General features: G+C 31.8%; 3 protein-coding genes across 3 annotated transcripts; 1 reads left to right on the top strand and 2 right to left on the bottom strand.

Moving 5' to 3' along the window:
* The first annotated feature begins 6,620 nt into the window (after positions 1-6,620).
* LOC124932445 (transmembrane protein 120 homolog) lies at positions 6,621-10,038 on the top strand. The gene is made up of 11 exons (XM_047473074.1): positions 6,621-6,743; positions 6,838-7,134; positions 7,244-7,322; positions 7,414-7,508; positions 8,070-8,174; positions 8,251-8,330; positions 8,586-8,676; positions 8,900-9,007; positions 9,164-9,250; positions 9,551-9,616; positions 9,711-10,038. The coding sequence occupies exons 2-11, from the start codon at positions 6,916-6,918 to the stop codon at positions 9,843-9,845; spliced, it is 1,065 nt and encodes a 354-aa protein (XP_047329030.1). The 5' UTR covers positions 6,621-6,743; positions 6,838-6,915; the 3' UTR covers positions 9,846-10,038.
* On the bottom strand, positions 9,991-13,007 carry LOC124932444 (transmembrane protein 120 homolog). Its single transcript, XM_047473073.1, has 10 exons — positions 12,720-13,007; positions 12,535-12,613; positions 12,325-12,419; positions 12,137-12,241; positions 11,971-12,050; positions 11,794-11,884; positions 11,616-11,723; positions 11,362-11,448; positions 10,559-10,624; positions 9,991-10,323 (listed from the first exon to the last, which is right to left on the bottom strand). Exons 1-10 carry the CDS (start codon positions 12,960-12,962, stop codon positions 10,102-10,104), a joined length of 1,176 nt encoding a protein of 391 aa, XP_047329029.1. The 5' UTR covers positions 12,963-13,007; the 3' UTR covers positions 9,991-10,101.
* A 1,592-nt stretch (positions 13,008-14,599) lies between these two features.
* On the bottom strand, positions 14,600-19,225 carry LOC124929687 (ABC transporter B family member 19-like). The gene is made up of 8 exons (XM_047470086.1): positions 18,929-19,225; positions 18,795-18,849; positions 18,541-18,716; positions 18,262-18,462; positions 17,924-18,183; positions 17,035-17,575; positions 16,563-16,913; positions 14,600-16,480 (listed from the first exon to the last, which is right to left on the bottom strand). Exons 1-8 carry the CDS (start codon positions 19,223-19,225, stop codon positions 14,600-14,602), a joined length of 3,762 nt encoding a protein of 1,253 aa, XP_047326042.1.
* Between the last annotated feature and the right edge of the window lie 7,660 nt (positions 19,226-26,885).

Below are 26,885 nucleotides of genomic sequence, written 5' to 3' on the forward strand. Positions count from 1 at the left end.
CCTCCCCAACCAGGGTAAAACTTTTAAGATATTTTATATATGTTTACCAAATAAGGTTTTGTTCTATTGGTTTTGGAACTGAAATGTATAATAGAGGTCAGGTGATTAAATCCTGCTTCTCACATTTCTTTTATAATAACCTCACACTTCTTTTTATAAAATTTGTATTTTATACAAAACACTATTTTTTAATATTTATAATAAACTAACACTTTCTTTTATAAAAATTAATAAAAAAACTAATTCATAATTATATTATTCTAATTTCAAATATAATTTTATTAAAGTAATTATTATTAATATTTTATTTTATACAAAAAAAAATATATATTTTTTAAGATACAATATTTATAATAATACATAAATTTTAGTTAATATATAAATAAAATTTATTTATATAAGTTAAAATATAAAGAATTATATATAAAATAATGAAAATCATATAATATTATTATTTATTTTAAAACTACATTTATATTATAATTTATTTATGTTTTAAATTATTTCAACAAATAAATGTATTTGTTAGATTTTATTTAGGGGTCTAGGATTGTGACACATATTTATTTTTAATTATTTATTTTTATGTAGGATATAGAATAATGGAGATGTTCTATAAACGAATTTGTACTTTTACATCACATGACTAACATTAGTCTTCTCAATCAATTAATGAGCCTACTAATGAGTCTAATGTTACTAATCAAATATACATGGTTAGAATATAGCATATCAAAAGATGCATCATTTTGTTTTTGGTGTTATCTTTTCAATCCTTTAAATAGAGAAAACGTAGATGATACATTTATAGGAGATGGGTACAAAAATTGGAAAAGGGCATTAGAAAGATTCAATCATTATATGAAAACTTCAAATAGTTGTCATAATGAAGCTAGAGTTCAATTTGAATCATTTTAAGATCAAAGACATAACGTGAGAAACGTTTTACGTACACATGGTCGTGATATAGAAATAAATTATTGCACCCGTTTAACGACAATGTTTGATGTAACACGTTTTCTATTGAGACAAGGATTACCTTTTCGAGGACATATGAGTCAAGTAGTTCATCAAATAAAGTTAATTTTCTTGAATTAATTGATTGGTATAGTTAACGTAATGAAGATATTTTGTCTTCTTTAGTAACTCATGGACAAGAATAATTTAGTAATTGTGTTTATTAGTATTTTTTATGTAATTATCGAGTAAAATTTTAATTAAAAAATGCATTTATTTGATAGCCAAAAAATGCTACGTTACTATGTATTTGGCCTCCCCGAGAAAATATTTCTGGGTCCGCCACTGCCAATAGTGTTTTATTATGGTGTTCTTTACTGTTGGTATAAATTATACCCTTATATAATTTATACCTCATATCTGGTATAAAATAGTAACTAGTCTCCCCTAGGTATAACACTATTCTTGTATAATTTAATTTTTAATTTCTTATTATATTTTTTATTAATATTTTTTTTGAGAAAATCTTTTATTAATATTATATATAACCTATTATTGTATAATATATTAAATATTTTATTTAGTTTTAATATTATTACTATTATATATAATCATTTTTAATATATATTTTTTTAAATAGTCAATATTTTAATTAAAAAATATTTATTTATTTTTATAACGTTAATTTTATTAATTATTATTTTCTATATTTACTTGTATTATAAATAATATTTTTATTTTATTTTATTAAAATTATTAATAATATTAAAATTAAATAAACATAATTTATCGTTTATATTATAATTAATTTTTTATATTTTAATTAAAATTACATTAATTATTAAATAATAACAAAACAATAATTTATAATAATAAACAATATTATTTATAATATAAATAAATATATAAAATAATAATATTAATAATAATTTTAAATTAATATTTATTATTTATACAACTTATACTACATTCTTATACCAAACACAAAATTATAAACCATATACAACTTATACCATTTTTATAATTCTTACCAAACATCAATAACCTATACAACTTATACTACCCTATATTATTTATACCTCGTTACAATTTATACATCTATACAACTTATACCCTATATAATTTGTACCACTTACCAAACACTACCTAAGTATATTCCTAGGGATAACTTAACCGTGACATTTCATCCAGCATTAATACTTGATTTTGTTTTTATAATTAAGATTATTTACTAGTTATTACTTTATTTCGTAGTTTAAGTGAAAAAAAATACTGTCTAAAAGATAGTATGTTTTCGGATTGATTTTTATTAAAAACGTCCTAAATTTAGTTGAACTACGAGTCTGAGTTGTATTAGCTCCAGTGCCGTTCCTGAGATTTTTTAGGCCTTAGGCGAAAGCGTGAAATTGGGGCCCTACGCATAAACTTCACTTGTGTTTCACCGTTGATCTTCAATAACCTTCCAATATCTACAAAGATGCAACATAAATTGTCAACGAAAGTGACTTCTTCTTGCATTTTTAGATGCAAAATCATTGACAATTGTATCGTAATCAACATATTCCAAAAAATCTTTTTCAATACATAAAATAGCAAGTCCATTCAATCTATCTTGAGACATCGAAAATCTTAGATAATTTTTCAATAATTTTAACTTAGAAAAACTTCTTTCAGCAGAAGCTACCGTAACAGACAATGTTAGTAAAATTCGATATACAATAGAGACATTAGGATAACAATCTATTGATATTTATTTCCTCCACATTCTCATCTACATTAACTATATTAATTTCTTCAGCATTTATCGCTTCAGTGGAGTCTAAATTTTTAGAAGCTTTTGTTCTTTTAACAAACTTGTCAAGCGCACCACTTTGAGATTTAACAAATTGTTCTTCTAATTCTTTCATTTTTCGTTTTTCATATCCAGATAAATATTTTTTCGGCGCCATCAAACAAGTAAACTATTTTCAAAGATCTTTACGGCTTAACCACACAAATACACAATCTCAAAACAAAGCATAAAAATAAATAGCAATCAAACCCTGATGTTGAATTTTCACTTTTAATGGTTAAACCTTACCTCAAGGCTCAACCCAGCGAAATAGAGCCACCGTCGAAATTATTTTGTTGTCGGTTTCGTTGTGAGTTTCGTTGTCGATGCAAGATACAGAGACTGAGAGAGACAAACGATGAAACAGGCAATAGGGTTTTCATTTTTTTTTGATAGTGTTAGTTTGTTACTCTATTTGGACTATAGAGTCATGTGCCAAAAAATCTAACATAATAAAAAAAAATAAAGAATAAGAAACTAAAAATCCTAACTAATACCTAATATATATATATAAAAAAAATGGATCCCTTTTTTATCATGCGATGGATTAGCACATTCTAATTAATAAAATAAAAAAAATAATTAGTTTTGATTAGTGATAAAAAGATAGCATAAGCATAGCTGTCGCCTCCTCCGGATCTGATCATGTGAAATTGTCACACTACTTTTAATGGAACATATATTTATATTTAATGTACGGATTTAATCCAACACACTTTAAACTTTTTATACTATATAGTATATACCTACTAAGTACATTATATATTATATTCCAATTATTATGCTAATATGCAATTAAATTATTTGATAATTTATTGTTATTATATACTCCATTAGATTAGATTCGCCGCACAGACGACGATGTTAAACATGTAAAAATAAGCATAGATATCACGTTAAAAAAGAAAGAATAAAAACAAATGGATGGGTAAACAAACAGGGCCAAACCAAACATTATAAGTAGGATGAGAGGAAGGATCTATTTCTATTTCTATTCTAGGAAGGAATTAAACTAGTCTGGTAAGTTTCCTCTTACCAATTTGAGTTATTTATGGTAAGTTTCCTTTGTTTGTTTTTTCAATGTTTATGGGGAAATGGCAGATTGATTATACATGGGGAGCAAAACTTATTCTGGGTTGAGGTTTGACGAGACGAATAAGAGGAGGAAAGATGTAAGTAAATCTTGGACGTGTATGAGCATTTTCAGTAATAAAAAGACGAACACCGTCAATGTCATTTCAAATTCAACTTATACTCCGCACGACGTCACACCAACATCAGTTGTCGAATCATTTTGTCAATTATGGAGCCTCAACGACCATCAACACATGTTTGGATCCAAGGTTAATTCATGTCAAATATTTTAAATAATCAATAATAATCTTATAATTGTCTGTTTTTTCGCCCAGAAACTATTGTTACCCTTTGACGACAACGACAACAAAGAAGAAGATCAACCGGGAAACCAACAACCGGTTAATCTGCAGCTAAGTCAGAACTTGTGTAGTGATTCCAAACATAGCCATATCAAAAACAAAACAAACACGGCACCCCACTACTCATGGGTTCTCTCTTTTTCTCTCTTAATAACTTCTACCCTAAACCGTCGTTAAAGGTGTAATTACAATTTACAATGTTAATTTTTTTTCTTTCTAAACAGAGGAGGCTAATGAAAGGAAAAAACCAATTCAAGATACACTTGGAAGAAAGCATGAATAAAGAATTTCATCATCATCTTCATCAAGTAACTAATAAAACCGAACATGATTCAATCCTTTCGATAACTCGGTTGGCGGCTGCCTGCTTCCGCCCTACCGCCGCCTCTTCAAAGCCAATGCTCATCGGAGCCATCAATAATCAAAATCAAACGCCCCATCCATTACAAATCAATACCGGTATATACAATTACTTTGATCAAATCATATTAAATATTATATATAATAAATGCACTTAATTCATTACACATGATTCTATCTATTTTAATTAGGTGAACCAAACTGCACCATGACCCATAAATTAAGCGGCGGGGCGCGCCTTCGATGGGACCCGGAAAGTCTTAGAGCCGGCCTGGAAGTCATTGTCGTCATGCCATCTGGTATTTTATTTATTTATTTATTTTCGTAAAAATATTCATAATTAATTAATTAATTTGTAATAATTAATGTAGGTAAACCTGAATTCAAATGGGTAACGGTATACAGGAAACAGAAGCAACTCATACTGAGCTTTAGAAAGAAATACATGAGTGGGATTCTAACAGCCATGAAAGAATGTATAAATATACATAGTAATTAATACATACCATTTATGATTATTATTATTATTCTAATTAATAATTATTATTTTTTTTTAGATAAGATAATTATGATTGTTGAAGGAAATCATGACGAGAGAACTGAAGGGTATTGCAAGCTGTGTTTGAAGACGAGTTATGGCATCATTAAGCTTTTGTTTAAAGATGAGAAACAAAAGATGATATGGGCATCAACCATTTCCAATCTTCTTCAAGTTCAAGATTTTTTCTCATGATCACTTTATTATGGGAACTTTTACTTTTTCAACAACCATCTTTTTGTGTTTAATTTCAATTGTCTTGTTTTTTTTTTCTATGTTAAATGTTATGAATAAAAATTGGAAAATTATTGATTTTCCGAATACACCAAAATTTCCCATTTCGCAGATAGAGGGTTGAGAGTTGAGACCCATTGTTAGAGATATTCATAAAGTATATAATGATGTTAATTATGATAGAAATAAGATACAAATCTTGATGCAATGTCAACAATGGGCTTGTTTGAACTTTGATGTAGTGATTATTAGATTTTTATTCAAAAACTAAGCAATCATCTCAATCATTTAATCAATTTTTTTATATATTAAAATATCAAAATTACGTTTTATTTGTTTAAAAAAAAAAATTAAATTACACTTTAATGGGATATATAATATGTTGTGGGTTATTTGGGTAAAAAAAAAAACTTCGTTTCTTCTCATTTTGGTCAAACAAGGTTTTTTGTTTTTTTTTACCCTTTTGGGGGCAAATCCCAGGTAAAAACTAAATAACTCATTCCTCAAATTAGGCCATTGAGAGTCTATATTTTCTTTATATGGATATTGCCTCTATTTCATTTTCTAACCCACTATAATAAAATGGTAACAATAAAGATGTAATGAAATTGACTTTAAAGAATTCTTTTAATTAAATTAATATATATATATATATATATATATATATATATATATTTCAGAATATTATCTTAACTATAATAAAATATTTGACAAAAAAATATTTTAAAAAAATTATAATTACTTTTTGTTCAAACCCTATTGAATTTACATGTATTCTAATAAAATTATATTATCTAAAATAAACCCATGTAATATCACTAAAATATTCTTAATTTTTTAAAAAAAATTTGAACATCATTATTAATTTTTTTTTGCTAAGAGGTTTACACCTCATTATTATTATTAGAATGGTATAAATATGATAAACTTAATAAATTGAGAATTATATAAAAATAATATTTAACTCAAAGATATCCATAAATTGCCAACTGTCAAAAATCATAATAAAAGGACTGATAGCCCCTTACCCCATTCATTAATTGGGTAGATAGAAATCTTAATGACCAATATGAACATAATAAATTAAATTGAAATTTGACATAAATCTAACTCAAATATCAATAAAATATAAACAATTCTGTTCATGATTACATAAATATATATCTTTTTCAAGTAGTCTCAATATTACATGTTATTTGAATATAAAGGAATTATTTGATTACATTTTATGAATTTCCTTATCAGAATTATTTTGATTAATATAGAAGAAAATAAGATACCTTATAATTTAATAATTATTTAGATTTTTGGAAGAAAACTTCTCTTTCCATTTCTTGACTCCAGGGGACTAGGACTGGAACTGGGGCCAGGGCTATGATGATGATTGGTAAATCTACACCTAATTTCTCATCGATTTCATCAACTCTGTGTAGCTTGTAGCTTCGTTGTATCTATTTTCAACGTTTATATATGTATTTCAGTGCTCAACGTAACACAGAAGTGAGTTTTTGTCTCTGATCCAAAGTATATTCGTCAGAATTCTTTCACATTGATCGAAGATGGAATCGGAGAAGTTCATTGCCGACGAGGTTCAGACAGTAATCGAATCGGCGAAGGCGTTGCAAGACTTAGCCGCAACTTCCATTTCTAGAACAGCGCGAGAAGAAGAGGTTCTCCGTCAGCGAGTATTCTCTCTAGACACGGCCTTTATTAGTCTACGTTCATCGATTGCCTCATCTTTGGAGAAAGGAATCATATCTTCTGAAGATGCGGAAAAGGTAATCTTATCTCTTGGAGATGATTCATGTAGATATCAGTGAACTAGTGGTATATTTGATTCAATTGTAGTGTGATAATGGCTTGAATTTGCTGATGAATTGTTTTTAGCTGGAAGAAAAGCTGTGCAGAGCTAGTTTTACAATGACTGAAGGAGATGCAGCAGCATTTCTACCGATTAAATCCCATGGTTGTTCAAGATATTTTGTCTGTGTTTTTCTTCCTGCCAATGTTCTAGTTTGATTGGGAGTGTGTGACAGTTCGATTCCATTTATTCGCAGGTCGATTTTTGCGACTATTTCTTGGTCCAATTAATGTTTCTGCCTCGCAAAGAGATGTCAAATTGAAAGTTAAAGAGGAGTACAACAAATTCAGAGTATGTTTTCCTTTATTTCTTTTGTGCAAAAATTATTCTTCTCTAGGAAATCTGAATGATTGTCTCAAGTGCACAAATGCTAAAGGATAAGGCTGGACTGCAGTTTTTTAACCATCCTATATACATACACACATTCCTTAACCTCAATGAACAAAACGTTAGCTTATCTGATGCAGCTTTTCTTTTGGCTTAGTTTAAGTGGAAAATAGTGATCGATTTGGTACAGTATTACCATTTTCCTTTTCTGTATGATAATAATAATAATGAAACTGCTTAGTTTACTCCCTTTCAATGTTCTCAATGCCTATATAAAGGTTCTTCTTTGATTTTACTGTTGGCTGATAACTCAAACCTAGAATTAGAACTGTTTCTGTATGAGGATTAAGTGTTTTGCAACATAGCTCATCTACATGCAACATAAAAGTGAAAAGGATTTGTAATGGAAAGGACATTCTTTTTAGTTTTATTATTGGACGTCACTTTTAGCTAGCTTAATGCATGCAATGGTTTTATATTCAGTGATGTGCAGGATAATGGTATTTGATTATATGTCATGTGCAGGATAGAACAGCATTTCTATTTCTTGTCTTCCCTTCACTTCTACTTTTGTTGAGGTCATGGGTTTGGAATGGATGCTTACCTGCATTACCAGTTCAGCTTTACCAGGTATCTATTAGATAAACTCACCTTTTTTATTTGTGTTATATCTTCACCATGAACATACTGAGCATAGTTTTTCCAGGCCTGGTTGCTGTTTCTGTACACAGGTTTGGCTTTGAGAGAGAACATACTTCGAATCAATGGAAGTGATATTCGACCATGGTAATAGGATATACCATCCACTTTATTGACTTAATTATTAATTGATTTGTGTTCCTTAAGACAGAAGTTTTGTTCTATTATTAATTGAAACACGGTTGCCAATCTGATCTAAATACGTAAACAAGCTAAATGAGGATGGCAGAAAATATGAGGATCCATGATATTTTATACTCTTCTATTGTTTCATTTTGTTCCTGTTATCTTGCTTTTGATTATATGGCTACAATATTTTTGTAAATTGTATTTAATATGCAGGTGGATATACCATCATTATTTTGCCATGGCAATGTCAGTTATCAGCCTCACCTGGGAGATTGAAGGGGAACCAAGATGCGCTCATAAGCAGGTCTTGATTTAGTTAGAGCTTGTTTGATGTTTTTTTTTTTCAAAATAAACTGGGTTCTTTTGAAAAAAAGATTGTTTGATAAACGGTTAAATGATTAAAGATGTAGTAGAAGAAACGATGAATGATGTGAGGATGGTTTATATGGATTAAATCCATGTAATCCACATCTAACAAGCCCTTCATCTTTTGTTTGCTTTTAATGAATTTGATTTTCTGTCTGCAGAAAGGGGTCCAACATTTTCTCCAATGGGCAATAATGCAAGGAGTTGCAATGATTCTACAAAACAGATATCAACGTCAAAGACTCTATACACGTATTGCTATGGGCAAGGTCTGATGGGAAAAACAACTCCCTTAAGAAGCTTTCATGCATAATATTGTATTAGATGATCATTTTTTCCAAACAATTACCTAGTTCTTAGTGCATTAATTCTTGAAATCTTACTAGGTTCTTATCATTTGAATTGTTTGTTTGTTTGTTTCCTAGGCTAGGAGAATGGATGTTGTCTGGGGAGAAACAGCTGCTGTAGATGGCCAACTCTGGCTTTTGGCTCCTATTCTATTCATGTTGCAGGTATATACATTATATCCCAAACAATTAAAGCGAAATACTTTTGAAGCATTTCAAACCGTGATTAGTGCTGGAACTTACATGCTGTATTTTCTTTTCTAAAAACTTAGTTCTCCTGGTCTTTTACCTAAAGGAGTATAAAAAGATTGTTAATATTTACATGGCCTATTCCTTGCAATTGCTTCATAAGATATATCTCTGTGTGTTAGTCATAAGTTTTATATTATGTTTTTCATGGAAGTGGTCAATTAAGATATCCTCATTAGCCAGTTATAAATACTTTGATGTTGATATTTATTTCAGGGGTTTGAAGCATATGTGGGAGTGCTGTTACTAAAATCAGCCTTTGTTGCCAGTTCTGAGTGGCAGGTGAGGAATATATATATGTTGTATGTTAAAAAATAAATAATAATAATAAAGAAAAAGAAAAGTTTGTTTAATTTGGGGTTTGGTTTTTGAGCAGGTATTTATATGTGGGATTCTTCTGATAATAATGGCGGTTGGAAATTTTGTGAACACAATGCACACACTTAAGGGGAAATCTCGAGTTAAAGCAAAAATGAAGAGAAGCAAGAGCAAACAAGAATTAGGTAGATAATAATGAATCTATTTCTTCTTAAGTTAAAATGTGTTGAATATATCATATTTGTGTTGTTTATTCTGTTAGAATGTGAGCTTCTTTTTGTTATTGTTTAGAAAGAGGGCTTCCTCATAGTTTATTTTATGACAATGTGATAAAATCACAAACCAAAAAGCTGTTTAATTATTTATTATTTACTTTAAGATCCAAAGACAAAGTGCATAGCTAACAGTTTTATAATTAACAGAAAATATGATATTCTTACCATCTGAACTTAAGAAGAGGATATAGATTCATTATTATTACCTACCCTACTTCCCCGACAGAAGAGCTCTGATCCTACACGAGTGGAAATCGCCATGCATGCTCTCAAGTCTTGTCTGCTCTTGCTTCTCTTTATTTTTTCTTTAACACGAGATTTTCCTTTAAGTGTGTGTATCGTGTTCACAAAGTTCCCGACAGCCATTATTATCAAAAGGATCCCACATATAAATACCTGTTAAAACCATAACCCAAAGTTAAACTTTATTCATTATTAACATAATATCCAACTGGGACCCACCAAGGTAATCAGTCCAGTGGTAAGAGTCGGCTTAAGAGATCAAAAGGTCACGGGGTATTATACTGTAAGCGTTTTGAATGGAAGCGATGAACCATGACAGTGGGGTGTTATACTAATTCTCGTTAATTAAAAAAAAAAAATAGTATCCAACAGGGCATATATTTCTCACCTGCCAATCAGAAATGGCAGCAAAGGCTGATTTTAGTAATAACATTCCCACATATGCTTTAAACCCCTGAAAATAAATATCAACTTTATAATTAGTATTTATTACTGGCTTATTCCTGCTATGAGATGTAACTTGATTTGCAACACTAATGAGGCTATCTTAATTACCACTTCGATAGAAAATAAAATAAAACATGTAACAGATCTAGGGTATATAGAGAATAATATGAAGAAACAAGAAAATATGGCTTTGATACCAATGTCACATAACTAGGGTTTATAGAAAAATTATACAAGAAACAAAAATATATATATGAGAATTGAATAGCAAGCCAGAGATGAGTAACAGTCTTTATCCTTCAACATAATAATAAAGCTAACTGTTACACTACCACACCTATATAACGATGCAGTTATCAAGCAAATGCAAGGATTAGGAAAACCGTAAAGCATGAGATCAATTGTATTATCTTTCTTCTAAGAGACATGTTCTATTCACACTAAGAATGCTATGATTTAAGCGGGGGGTCGTGCTAGCCTACTCCAGCAAAAAGTAAATGGTGTTTTGGTATTTTAGTATATGATTTTGATTGGAAGAAATGATTGATGATGTTAAATAAACCACATGAAACATTCCATAAGAAAATACAGCATGTAAGTTCCAGAACTAATCATGAATCTCTTGAATGTTCATGGTTTGAAAGATCAGATCTTGAACTTGGTTAATCCGAACTAATTCATCTATATTCAGTTAACAATGATTCTATTTATTTATCTTAATTGTTTGGGATATAATGTATATACCTGCAACATGAATAGAATAGGAGCCAAAAGCCAAAGTTGACCATCTACAGCAGCTGTTTCTCCCCAGACAACATCCATTTTCCTAGCCTAGGAAACAAACAAACAAACAATTCAAGATAAGAACCTAGTAAGATTCAACAAATATTACACTAATACCAACTAGTAATTGTTTGGGGAAAATATGATGCATCATCATTTGATACAATATTATGCATAATTAAAGTTTCTTAAGGGAGTTATTTCTCTCATCAGACCTTGCCCAAAGCAATTCGTGTATAGAGTCTTTTCCGTTGATATCTGTTTTGTAGAAGCATTGCAACTCCTTGCAAGATTGCCCATTGAAGAAAATATTGGACCCCTCTCTGCACACAGCAAAGCAAAGTCAACGCACAGTCCATATCACTCATAACAAAAGATTAACTAAATCAAGACCTGCTTATGAGCACATCTTGGTTCCCTTTCTATCTCCCAGGTCAGGCTTATAACTGATGTTGCCATTGCAAAATAATGATGGTATATCCACCTGCATATCCTCAATACTTGAGAGTCTTATTTAGTAAATGAAGTGTTTAGTTTCTAATTATGCAAATCTTTGATTAAATTGCAGACCACGGTCGAATATCACTTCCATTGACTCGAAGTATGTTCTCTCTCAAAGCCAAACATGTGTACAGAAACAGCAACCAGACCTGGACAAAACTAATGGTCAGTATGTTAATGGTGAAGATATAATAACACAGAGGTGAGTTTTATCATCTCATAGATAGATACCAACCAGATAAAGATGAACTGGTAATGCAGGTAGGCATCCATTCCAAACCCATGACCTCAAGATAAGTAGAAGTGAAGGGAAGACGAGAAATAGAATTGCTGTTGTATCCTGCACATGACATAACTCGTACAATCAATAAGTTTATTGTGTGTTTCCTAGAGCCAGAATAATGGCAGAAAAGAAATGCATACTCTGAACTTGTTGTACTCCCCTTTAACTTTCAATTTGACATCTCTTTGTGAGGCAGAAACATTAATTGGACCAAGAAGTAGTCGCAGAAATCGACCTGCGATATTTGAAGTATCAACAATGCAAAGCAAAGCAAAGCAAAGCAAGATGGAACACTGAATTGGGAAGAAGAGAAAGAAAGAAGAAGAAGGGTATTATAATTGTTGGAGAACCATGGGGTTTAATGGGTAGAAATGCTGCTGCATCTCCTTCAGTCATTGTAAAGCTAGCTCTGCACAGCTTTTCTTCCAGCTAAAAGAAGAAAAAAAACAGAGTCGATAATCACATGCATGCGTTACATAAAAGGAAACTGATTGAACAAGGATGATCTGCAAGAGAGAAGATTAAAAAGCATTACATTTTCTGCTTCATCGGAAGATATGATTCGTTTCTCCAAAGAGGAGGCAATCGAGGAGCGTGAAGTAATAAAGGCGGTGTCTAGAGAGTGTGCTCGCTGACGGAGAAGTTCTTCTTCTCGCACTGCTCTGGAAATGGAAGCGGCGGCTAAATCTTGCAACGTCTTGGCAGAGTCGACGAGTGTCCGAATCTCTTGGGCAATGAACTTCTTCTCCGATTCCATCTCGTCGACGGAGGACGCCATCTTCGACCAAAATGCTTCCGATCAGAGAATATTTTTTGACCAAAAGGTTGATTCTTTTTGTAAATCGAGTTGGTTGTCTCACGATCACATGAGAATGAGGGGCGTAGATGGTTTAGGTCATTAGCATTCTTCATGGTTTGGCGGTTTGTTGTGTTGTGAGTAAACCTCTGCTTCTCAGACAGGGGCGCACAGGTACCAGATGTCGGGTTCATGCCAGCCGATGGATGATTAACAGACTTCTACCTTGTTTTTGTTAATTTTTACAATTTTATTTAATTATTAACAATAAATTTTTAATTTTTAAAATTGTTAATAAAATATAAGGTAATAATTAATCATTTAAAATAAATTACATAAATAATATGTATGGTTCTTATTATTAAATTTATAAATGAATGTATTTAGTTGATATGTAAAATCTTAAAGGATAATAATCTTCTTAATTGTCAAATTATTATTGAACTAAGTACTTTTATTTTGTTTATTTCACCATTATTATTATCTAGATTTTGAACAAATTATTCAATTTAGGAATTAGAATGAGTATGTTTAAAAAATATTGGTATGTACTTAAAAAAATTATAGATAAAATATGTGTATTAGTTTGTGTTTTCTTTTAAGAAATAAATAATGAATTAAATTCAATAAAAAAAATAAAAAATTAAGCATGTTTAAGTCTACTTTAGCTCTAATGGAATCCGTCTTGTGAAATTTTATTTATTTAGAGACTTATTATGTTTATTTAATATATATATTTATTTAATTTTAAATATTTATAAATTTGATTTACTATTTTGTTTAATAAAAGTGTTAATTTAAATAGGAGAAATGATTAGGTGAGAGAATTTGGTGAGAGAATGATGTGGCATAATCTTATTCGCTGAAAAAATCAAATAATTTCTCTCTTTTCTCTCTTTCCTCCCACTTTTATATTTTCCAACCAATGAAGGTAATGTCACGTCATTCCCTCACCAAATTCTCTCACTAAATTCCCTCACTCTATCACTCATCTTTAAATAATTACATGTTGCAGATCTTTATCCCTTTTTATCTCTAGTTAATTGCATTATGTTTAAAATATGAACCAAATGCCTTCTCATGACATATTAAGAAGAATATCCGGTCGAACTCGCACTCTAACAAAAAAACAAGTACAAGGCTAATAAGACTTTAAATTTTAAATTTAACATTAAATTTGATGAACGTGAGACATTTTAACAATATAAATTCAACTTTTTAACTAATGATGTTTAATTTTCAAATAATCTGAATTTCCGAATATAAGTTCAACTTTTTAACTAACTAATCTATATATAAATAATGATACTTAATTTTCAAAATGTCAGGATTGTCGGGTCGAAAGTTGTGGTTAATTTGGATATACATGTGATAGTAAATTAAAAATGCTATCATATTTTCATCGTAATTTTTTTTCTCGATTTTTATATCATAACTCGTGCAAATGCACAGACTACATGCTAGTACTCTTACCAAATTAAAATTATTATGATCGACTCTCACTAATAACGCCTTATTAAAATCGGTGTATAATTATGCACGGAATCGTACTAACTTTCTTTACAAAAATACATATATAATTATCCAAGCTTGACACCTTAATTAGTTATGTGTATTAGTTATGTGTGTGCAAAGCTTTGAAGGCGATAAAATTTGGAGTAAAGACCGTCCTTTGCTTCCACAAGCGAAGAATGTGTTCCGGTCTCCACAACAAAACCATTGTCCATCACGACTATGGAATCTGAATTCACAACCGTCGACAATCGATGCGCTACGGTTATCCGAGTACTAATTGTCGTTGATTCCAAGGCCCTTATGACGGCTCTTTCCGACTCGGCGTCGAGAGCGCTCGTTGCTTCATCCAAGAGCATTATGGCCGGTTTCTTTAAAAGAATCCTTGCTATGGCTATCCTTTGTTTTTGTCCTCCTGAAAGTTGACATCCTTTTTCCCCGACTAATGTGTCGTATCCATCGTTGAGATTACTCACGAATTCGTGTATATTCGCCTCTTTCGCCGCCTCAATGATCTCGGCTTCCGAAACAGCTTCGTTCCCGTAACATATGTTCTCTTTAATTGAGAAACTAAACAGAAGTGGCTCTTGTTGCACTAGCCCAATGTGTTTCCTTAGTTTTCTCAAATTATAATCTCTTATATTCTTCTCATCAATCTTTATACTTCCTTCTCTAGGATCATAGAATCTTAGTAGTAAAGCAAATACCGACGACTTCCCCGCACCACTCGGCCCGACAAGTGCCACTCGAGTGCCTGCCGCGATTTCTAGATTGAAACCGTTAAGTATATTAATTTCCGGTCTTAATGGGTAGTTGAAATACACATTATTAAACTCAATCTCCCCTTTGACGAACTCAACATCACCTCCTTCGGGCTTGTCCGGTTCGATATCAGTTTGTCGGTCTAGAGTTTCGAATGCCGGAGTTAAAACACTAACCGCGGATACAACTGTGGGGATAAGCGTCCATAACTCGGTTATTGAAGGAACGGTTAACGAAAAGATTTGATAAGATCTTATTCCATTCTCGAAACTCGCTTGTTTTCTATCAACTAGAATTGCTGTGTACCAAAGAGCAACCGCATGAGCTATATTCCATAACAAAAGTGACACTCCTTGAATGACACCATATTTGATGCTCTCAATCCTACACTTCCTCATTGGATCATCTAAAGACGCTTTGGCTTTCTCAAGCACGCGTTCTTCGTAGCAAAACGACACAACCGTCTTTATGTTTGTCGTGGCTTCGGAGGCTATAGCGACCATTTTCGAGTGGGAAGAAGCGAAATCGCTCGAGAAACCTTTAGCGGACTTGGCTTGAATCAGACCTCCAATGAAATGGCATGGCATAACAGCCCAAGCTACAAGACCCATTCTCCAATTGACATACATGCTAACCGTGGTTGCTATTAGTATAGACGAGACACATTGAACAATCACGGACATTCGATCGGCTATGACCGTTTTAACTAGAGACGTATCATTCATAATCCGGGAAGTAAGTGAGCCAACACTATTTTCGGGCTTCTCGAACCAAGCCAATTCGTTACGCAAAACCGATGAATATAGAGATCGTCTAAGGTTCGTCATGGCCTTCTCCCCAATTACACCGAAGATGTAATGTTGCAATGAGTGACTAAACAAGGAGAGTAGTCCTATACAAGAAAACATAACCGCAAACACTCCAACTTTATTCTTGGCGTCGTGATTGTAGTAAGCGACGCCTATTGTGATGATATAGTAACCAAACACGGGCTTCGAAATGCCGGAGAATGCTGCTGCGAATGACCCGAAAGCGATCTTCACAAACTCGGTTTTCTTCAAGCCAAACCAAATCCTAAAGAATATTTTGGCTTCCCCGTTTCGAGTATGCTCCTTCTCTTCGACGAATGAAACCGGTGCATGGTGATCATGCTTGTATATTTGTTCATGATCTCCCTCAAGATTTAAAGAATCATGCGTTGTTGTTTCTTGATCCATTGTAGAAACCTCCTTAGAATGGCTGTAATATGAAAGTTGGAAAGTATTTTAAGTACATAAAAAATTCCCTAAGAATAAAAGTAATTCGAACAAACCTTGTATTGGTTTCTACATTAACGACATTTTGCATGTTGAACAAGTTGCTATAGAAAGGGCTAGATTCCAACAAGTTACGATGAGTTCCCGTCGTGGTAACTTGTCCGTTTTCAACAACCGCAATCATATCCGCGTTGATTATGGTGGATAATCTATGCGCTATTAACACAACGGTCCTTCCTCTCATTGCAGTCTCGAGGGCATCTTGCACGAGCTTCTCCGACTCCGAATCAAGCGCGCTCGTGGCCTCGTCGAGCAAAAGAATTGGCGGATCCTTTAGAACGGCTCTTGCTATCGCAATCCTCTGTTTTTGACCACCTGAAAGTTGCACCCCTCTCTGGCCAACCTAAAGAAATTTGACATTTATAATTAAAAATATGCCCCGTGAAAGGCTAACACAACCCTCCATATTTATATGTTTGGACTTCAATTGAAATAACTTTTATATATATTATTGCTTTGCTTACATCTGTTGAGTACTTGTTTGGCAATTGAGATATGAACGAATGCGCATTTGCCATCTTTGCGACACTTATGATATTTTCGTCATCAGCATCCGCATTTCCCACCTTCATGTTATCCATTATAGTACCGGAAAAAAGCGACGGTTCTTGGAAGACTATTCCTATGTTTTTCCTAAGAAACTTTAGATCGAAATCCTTGATGTCAATGTTATCTATTCGAATTTCACCTTTCAAGGGATCATAGAGTCTAAGCAATAAGGAGAGAATGGTACTCTTCCCACACCCGCTGCTGCCTACAAAGGCGACAACTTTTCCAGCAGGAATCGATAATGACAATCCTTGAAGGATGGTTTTCTGCGGGCGAGATGGGTAAACAAAGTGAACATCGTGGATATCGATATCACCTCGTAAATTTTGAAGAATCTTTCCTTTTTTGTCATAGATTATCAGTAGAGGTTTTCTATTGATCACTTGAAAAACCTCAAATCCTGCAGCTTTTGCCTGATTGAATACTTGCATGTCTGGTGCAGCATAAGTGAGTGATCTGTTATCTCCAACACAAATTAAGTAATTATTAGAAACCTATATACTATAATTTTTGTTGTTCCTTTGTTATATAAATTGTTTTTAAACAACATAATCCACTGGCGACGGATACAAATATCGTCACTAATTGATATGAACAATACAGTCACAGTATTTTCCTCTATTGGCACTTTAGGTATTCTGGTTCAATAACAACAGTTAATGAAAACTGTCATTATTGATCTCTCTTATACCAAATTATGGTGTTATTTTTGCTTCATTTCAAGATTATCGTGGCTTTTCACATACATAATAAATGTAAATTTTTCGAACCAGCAATTAACACGATAAAAATCTGAAAACTTACATGGCTCCAAATAGGATGCTCATGACTGCTGCAATGACATCGCCTCCAGTGGCTCTCTTGGACACAACAACTACGGCTCCAACCCATACGATCAGCGCCCATGAACAGAATGTCACCATTTGGAACAAACCGGTTCCAATTCCTTTTGAAAACGCTTCCTTCTTGCTCAAACTCAACTGACTCTCCAAGCAATTGGAAAAAGATTTGATTGCTGAGATCTCACCCACAAATGCAAACACTGTCTTAATTTGGGATATTGTCTGTGGTTGAAAAAAGAGATTATCAATTAATTTTCCATGCATCAAATTTGACGTGAAAACTAGGTCATGATAGGTTACCTCTTCTACGATGGACGTGGAATCGGCTAGGAACGACATCTTTGCTGCAGAAATAGTGTTCATAGTCTTGGTATAAGTAGCTCCAATGGCGAGAATCATGGGGACAATAAATAAGGCTAAGAGTGAAACTTCCCAACAGCATATGAAAGCAATCAACACTCCTGAGAAGAATGTTGCCATGCTAGCCATGAAATGACCCAACTACAATATTATCCATGCAAAATACATTATATCTTTGTAAATAAATAAAATTGTACAAATTTTGATATTTTTTCTAACCTTTTCTCCGATGGCGTCTTGTATGACACTCATGTGGTTGCTCATACCGGTGATGACTTTCGCGGCTGTTAAATCGGTGTCGAATGCCCCAATCTCTTGGCTAAGGGCAGCCCTCAAGAATGTGAGTCTCAAACGTGATACCTGCCTCTCACTTGTGTACATCCAGCATCCAATCTCTAATTAAAAATAATTATGTGAGAATTGTATAATATTTTCATTTAGTTTATTTTAGAAATGAAGGAAATATTCAATACCTAGTATTCCTGCGGGAAGTGTCGCTATAGCCATGTACCAAACATATGGTACAACCTAGCACGAAAACAAATTGTTACATCCATTTTTATTAATAGTTAATTAAGACTCATATATATTATTTTTCTATATATACCTTAAGAAGAGCTTTAACCATGGCATGAGTGTCGTTGATATTGTTACCAAAAGCGTTGAGGGCTTTGCCAAGCAAGAGATAACCTACGGGCTGAGCCAGGCCGTGAACAATAGACCCCAGCATCCCGAGCCCCATCAAGGTCCAATCAAACGCATCCGCATAGCTCAAAAGCTTGTGAAATGGTAAAGCTTCCATCTCGTGTTCATTTTTCTCGATCTTTTTCTTGTTCTCGTCTCTAAGTATGTTGATCTCCCGGCCTTTTTCCTCGTGAACGGGCTCTGAGAATTGTCGAGGCATTTTTGCAGCCCCTCCGCCTATATATTAATTTTGTACGTTGCACACTCTACTATACTTGACTCAACATATATATATTTGCAAACTTTCAAATGAGGATATTCAGTCAGATTGTGATGGGGGTTCTTTTGGTTTATTTGATGCCATTTGAGATTCTAATAAAAACAAAATAAAGTCTTAATTAACTATCATTATTACCTAATTCAGATCAAATTAAACAAATAAATAATAAGAGAATTAGAGGAATATGTGAAGGATATGCTTTTGGATAGGAGAAAATAATGAGAATAATAGGTGTCATTTTGTGATGTTGGTTAAATCGGCATAATTTGGATAAATGAGTACTAGCAAAAGACACTCGCTAATAAACAAACAACAAATAATTTATGTCATTATATATTTTTCCGATTTCAATATTTTTTAATTTTACTTCAAATTAATTTAGTAGGTAAAATTATATCAAAAGTATATATAAGAGCAGTATGTTAATTATTTGGAGATTCAAAGTTGAATAATATATTGCTTCATCTAGATCAATATACTATATATGAAATACTTTTCTCCATCATTAACTTAATTAAAACCCTCTTTCAATATATATATATATATATATATATATATATATATATATATATATATATATATATATATATATATATATATATATATATATATATATATATATATTATTATATGATCATCTTATAAGAATAATTAATCATTTTAAAATATTAATATAAAATAGTTGATATATGATATTTTGACATATTTTAAATAAGTAATACTATTATTTAAAAAAACTATTATTTAAAATATGTGTTATTAAATAAAAAAAAGTTGAAATATAACCATTTTTTTCAAGTTGAAAACAAAATAATAAAGAATGTTTAAATTTAAATAAAAAAAAATATATATATATTATCTAAAACTTTTAACCATGAGAATTTAGGCTAGTTTTTTATATTAAAAAAAGTATACATATTTAATAATATAAAAACAAAATCAGATCCTATATGTTTTAAAATTATTATATATTTTAAAAAATAATATAAGAATTCGTATCAAGTATCATTAATTTTCCCTGTCAAATAAAACATCAGCACATATTTTATGGAAGTTATCTAGTTATGTTAGGAATTTATGAGGATCTTAGGCTTTGTTTGGATAAGAATTATTTCAATAATATGAGTTATTTAAAAAATAATGATTTGATTATGGTAATTTAAAAAATGTGTAAAAAGTTTTTGATAAAAGAATCTTAAAATGTAATAATATATAACGATAAAATAAAAAATAATAATTTAAAATATGAGTTATTTTAATATTTTAATTAATGAATTAAGTGATATAATAAAATAAAATAAAATGAATAAAATGATATTTTTTTTTTAAATTTGGGTTATTAAATAACTCAAAACAAATCAGGCTTAGTGGTTGCATTTTGATTCAGTCCCAATAAGTTCCTTAAGCTAGACCTAAACCCTAAACCTTAAGTCCTAAACTTCAACTTTAAAATAAAAAGTTTTATATATATAGTTAGCTGGCTTGGCTTTCTAATTGAACGGTGGTACGGTGATCAAACTCGACATCATCTTTCATTTTATTATTAATATTTTATTTTTTAATATACAAATATTTATAATTATACATTATTTTTTATTTATTTCAATATAATTAATAACTATTGCTTTGATTCGATATTTAAATAAAGAATTTGATATATTATTTTTATATGCATTAATATTCTATAATCGTAATCTCGAGTGTATATTCACTTGATAATATATGTTTATTACATTTTTGTATTTTTTTTCTTATATATATATATATATTTTTATTCTCATAAAAGTAGGCTGAAATCTATTAAATTAGATTTTCATATTTTTTTATATAGTTAGTTTTTTATGAATTTGTTTTTGTGTTGCATTTGATGAAAAATTTATTGGGAATTATAAGTGAGTTGTCACTTTGCCTACAAAGAGGAGATCAAAATATAGTTCAAACCATGTCATTGATTGCGAGTTAGAAAAATCAATTACAAAAATTTAGAGAAGATGAATGGCATGATATTTTGGACCAAGTTAACAATTTTTGTCAATTATACTCGATCTCAATACTTGATATGAATGAGCATATGATAATTGATAGCAATGGTAAGCGGAGAGAAAAAGGGGAACTCATTCATCACTAATCTTCATCATTATCGTGTGAAAATCTTTTGTCAGGTATAATAAAAATTATTTCTTATCTATTAATAGTTATTATTTATTATTTAATGCTAGGTTGTTGACTTGATTATGCAAGAAATGAATAATCGTTTTTCAGAAGTTAATACATAATTACTTGACTGCATATCATGTCTTCATCCCAGAATTCATTCTCCCAATTTGATATTCGTAAACTCATTCGTCTTGCCAAACTTTATCCCGAAGATTTCACAGACAGTGATTATTTATTTTTGGAACAACAATTTCGGGCTTACTTATTTAATTTGCGGGATGATCCTCAATTTTCTTCAATTGAAGACTTGGGAATTCTTGCTCAGAAATTGGTTGCAACAGAAAAACATATATTCTTTTCATTGGTTTATATATTGATAGAGTTGACTTTAGTTTTACAAGTTGCAACTGCATCCGTTGAAAGAGTTTTTTCTGTAATGAAGACTGTGAAGACTGATTTGCGTAATCGAATGGGAGATGAATGGATGAATGATAGTTTAGTTGTATATGTTGATAAAGATATTTTCTCAACAATTGAAAATGAGTCAATATTGCAATATTTTCAACAAATGGAATCTCGTAGAATAAATTTGTCTTCTTTTGTACCGACTAATGGACAAGAATAATTTAGTAATTGTGCTTATTAGTATTTTGTAATTGTGTTTTTTAGTATTTTTATGTAATTACCGAATAAAATTTTAATTAAAAAAATACATTTATTTAATCGCAAAAAAAATACTACATTACTATTTATATGTATTTGGACCCGATAAAACATTTTTAAGTCCGGTATTGTCCCTGAGATATGAAATATGAGATAGGTAGACTGAGACCCACCTTAAGGATATAGCCCACTTATGTAATTTTTTTTCTCTTTTAATATATATTTTGTTTTTTTCAACCTTTAAAACACCAACTCAACTTATAATTCTATTTATTAGGTTAATTATTTTATTTGTATAATGATAAAAAAAAAATCTTGGATACTTTATTATTATGACATTTTCATTTAAAGAGTCCAAACAAAACCATAGGGCGGTTTGGTATATGATATTAATATTTGGATAAAAATATTATGACACATTGAAAGGTATTAATTTTTATTAATATTTGGATAAAAATATAATTAGAAGATTATAAATTTATAATTTTGTAGTAAATGATATAATTTAAGTAAATATGGTTTTAATTTAACATTTTATATGATTTTAAATTTGTTTCTCTTTATTTTAAATGAATAATAATATTATTAATATTCACAATTGTGGGATCGTGTTTATTCTGGTGAATAAATCATAGTTTATATATATTTAATATGTTATAATATTTTAAAATTTGAATGGTCATTAAATAAGTAGAGGTTATTTCATAAAAACAAGGTCCTAATTAATGTATGTTATCATGTATTCTAGAAATCATAACAAGTTAGGGTCGTGGGGCATATATGAACCATTTCTTGTCTTACCCACATTTCAAACAATTTTTCCCAAACTACCCACATTTTCATTCACATTCCCAAACTACCCACCTTTCTCTCTCTAAATCATTAATCAACCCATTAATTAACTCACTCTCTATCTTAACCCACTAATTAACTCTCTCTCTCAACCCATTAATTAACTCATCTCTCTCTTTCAACTATTAATTAATATCCTCACTTTTAAACTATTAATTAATTCAATTAAAATATATTATATAAATATTAAAATAAAATAACACATATGTTTTATTTTTATTTTAATCTATAAATATAATATATATAGTTCAAATTAAATACACTAAATTAAATAATTTAAATAGCTATTATAAATTAAAATAAAATAGAATACATTACATAAACGGGAACTTGAAATAAAATATATTACATAAACATTAAAATAAAATACATTACATCACAATAAAATACATAACATAAACATTACAATAAAATAAAATACATAATAAATATTAATCACGTTCAATATACAATAAAATGCATATTTTATCTTTATAATTCAATTTTTTTTATATTTGAAACTGCGACGTTTAATGACCTTCAAAATGGTCAAACTTATTGTCAAAGGTCAAGAGAATTATTTGAAACTGTTGAAAAAAAACATCATCACACAAGGTTATTCCATACAATGAACAAAGAGAAGTCTTCGAAATCGTTACTGCACAATACAGAACCATAAATGGATATTGGAAGGGTGATAACAAACATAATGTGAATTTATATAGAGGTTTTTGCTCTTGTGGAAAATGAAGTAGATATCATAAAATTGAATTATAAAGATAAAATATGCATTCTATTGTATATTGTGTTGTTTTTGGCACAATTAGAATCCCACATCGGAAGATAATGGGAGTGAAAGAAGTTTCTTAGTATATAAAAGAAACTATATTCACAATTAGCAGAAATCCCACATCGGAAGATGATGGGAGTTGGGGAAGTTTCTTAGTGTATAAAAGAAACTCTCCCATCTTTGGTTTATTGCACCCAAATTTGTATCTCTTCTTCCTTATTAATTGATAGCCTTAGTGCTCGGAGACGTAGGCAACATTTTGGCCGAACTCCGTTATCAAATTCTGTTAGTGTTCATTATTTTGTTTTCTTCTTTTGTGGTTCTGTCAGGGTTTTCCCCAACAAGTGGTATCAGAGCCGAAGGTTCGTCCTTGGCATGGTGGAGTCTTCAAAAGGGGCGTCAACTCCTTCGTCATCCTGGACGAGGACACCGATGTCGAATTTGAAGTTTGCGGTGGAGATCTTTGATGGAACTGGGCATTTCGGCATGTGGCAAGGTGAGGTTCTAGATTGTCTTTTTCAGCAGGGTCTAGATGTTGCTATTGAGGTCGGAAAGCCAGATGGTATAGAAGAAAAAGAGTGGAGTATCATGAATCGATTGGCGTGCGGAACAATTCGGTCGTGCCTGTCCAGAGAGCAGAAGTATGCTGTGAAGAATGAAACTTCTGCACAGAAGCTGTGGCAAGCATTGGAGGACAAGTTTCTGAAGAAGAGTGGTCAGAATAAGCTCCTTATGAAGAAGCGACTGTTCCGGTTTGAATACCAATCAGGTACTACGATGAATGAGCATATAACTAAGTTTAATCAGTTAGTAGCGGATTTGTTAAACCTTGACGTTAGGTTTGAGGATGAAGACTTGGCTTTGATGTTGCTATCGTCCCTTCCTGATGAATTTGAACACTTAGAAACAACGTTACTTCATGGGAAGGGAAATATTTCTCTTGATGCTGTAAGTTCTGCTTTATATAGTCATGAATTGAGAAAGCAGGATAAAAGGAAAAGCAAAGTAGATACAGCAGATGAAGCATTGATGGTCAGGGGCCGTCAGCAGAGCAAATCAAAAGGGAAAGGAAGAAGATCTGAAAGTAGAGTTGCCAAAGATGAATGTGCTTTCTGTCGTGAGAAAGGACATTGGAAGATTAACTGCCCAAAGTTGAAGAAGAAAAGAGAAAGATTCTGAAGATGCGAATGTTGCAGAAAACAAAGGTGATGCAGATTCAGAATACTCTTTATCGATGTCACACACAATATCACATCCTGATGCGTGGATATTGGACTCAGCCTGCACTTATCATATGACACCAGTTCGAAAATGGTTCTTTGACTTTAAGGAGCTAGATGGTGGAGTTGTTTACATGGGAGATGCTAATACATGTAAAATAAAGGGGATAGGTTCAATCAAGCTGAGGAATGATGACGGATCCACCAGAATTATTAGAGATGTTCGGTACATACCGAATATGAAAAAGAATCTCATTTCTTTGGGGGCCTTGGAGTCGAAAGGCCTGCATGTGAAATTGGAAAATGGAGTTCTTAAGGTAATATCTGGAGCGCTAGTGATGTTGAAAGCTATCAGGAAGAGTAATAATTTGTATTATTATCAAGGTAGTACAGTAAATGGGACATCATGTGTATCAACTTCCGGGAGCAGTAAAGAGTTAGAGGCAACAAAGCTATGGCATATGCGATTGGGGCACGCTGGTGAGAAATCTATACAAACTCTTGTCAAGCAAGGATTGTTGAAAGGTACAAAAGTTTGTAAGTTAGATTTTTGTGAATATTGTATTATGGGAAAACAAAGGCGAGTAAAATTTGGCACTGCTATGCATAATACCAAGGGTATTTTGGAATATGTGCACTCAGATGTCTGGGGACCTGCCAAGACTCCTTCTCTTGGAGGTAGACATTATTTTGTTACTTTTGTTGACGATTTTTCCAGAAGAGTATGGGTGTTTACTATGAAGAACAAAGGTGAAGTGTTTGAGATTTTTCTTAAATGGAAAACTCAAGTTGAAGACGAGACAGGAAGAAAGATCAAAGTTCTCCGGACTGATAACGGTGGAGAATACAAGAATGATCCATTCCAGAAGTTATGCCAAGAGTGTGGCATAGTTCGACACTTCACAGTTAGAAAAACACCACAGCAGAATGGAGTATCGGAACGTATGAACAGGACATTGGTGGAGAAAGTTCGATGTATGTTGTCTAATGCTGGGTTAGACAGGAAATTTTGGGCAGAAGCTGTGTCATACGCTCAACATTTGGTAAATCGCCTACCATCATCTGCACTTGGTGGCAAGACTCCATTAGAGGTATGGTCTGGAAAACCTGCAACTGATTATGATTCTTTGCATATTTTTGGTTCTACTGCATATTATCATGTAGCTGAATCAAAGTTGGATCCACGAGGAAAGAAGGCTCTTTTTATGGGATTTACTACGGGAGTTAAAGAGTATCGCCTCTGGTGTTTGGATGCAAAGAAAACCATTATCAGTAGAGATGTTACTTTTGATGATTATTCAATGTTGAATAAGGTAACACCAGACAAAATTGATTGTACTCCGCAACAGGTGGAGTTTGAGCAGATAAAGATGAGCCCAACTAGAAGTGACTCTCCGACGACAGACGAAGAGTTAAATGAGGAAGAGGTTCTGACCCAAGAACCTTCAGAACAAAGTGAATCAATTGTTGTTAATAGGCCAAGACGAGTTATTCAAAAACCAGGTCGGTTTGTTGACATGGCGGCTTATGCACTTCTAGTCGTAGATGATGTTCCATCCACTTTTCCAGATGTCAGTCGAAGTACTGAAAATGGAAAAAGGAGAGGTGTTATGGAAGATGAGATGCAATCTATTCAGAAGAATGAGACATGCAAGTTGACGCATCTACGAAAAGGGAAGAAGGCTATTGGTGGTAAATGGATCTTTGCTAAGAAAGAAGGATTTTCCGAAAAATTTGATGTCCGCTACAAGGAAAAATTGGTAGTTAAAGACTACGCTCAGAAGGAAGGAGGTGATTATAATGAGGTACTTTCTCATGTTGTTAAACACTCTTCCATTAGAATTTTGTTGGCCTTGGTAGCGCAGATGAATTTGGAGCTAGCTCAACCAGATGTGAAGACCGCAGACATACACGGTCATTTGAATGAGGAAATCTACAT

This window comes from Impatiens glandulifera, chromosome 3 (genome assembly GCF_907164915.1).
Source record: "Impatiens glandulifera chromosome 3, dImpGla2.1, whole genome shotgun sequence".
Taxonomy (NCBI): domain Eukaryota; kingdom Viridiplantae; phylum Streptophyta; class Magnoliopsida; order Ericales; family Balsaminaceae; genus Impatiens; species Impatiens glandulifera.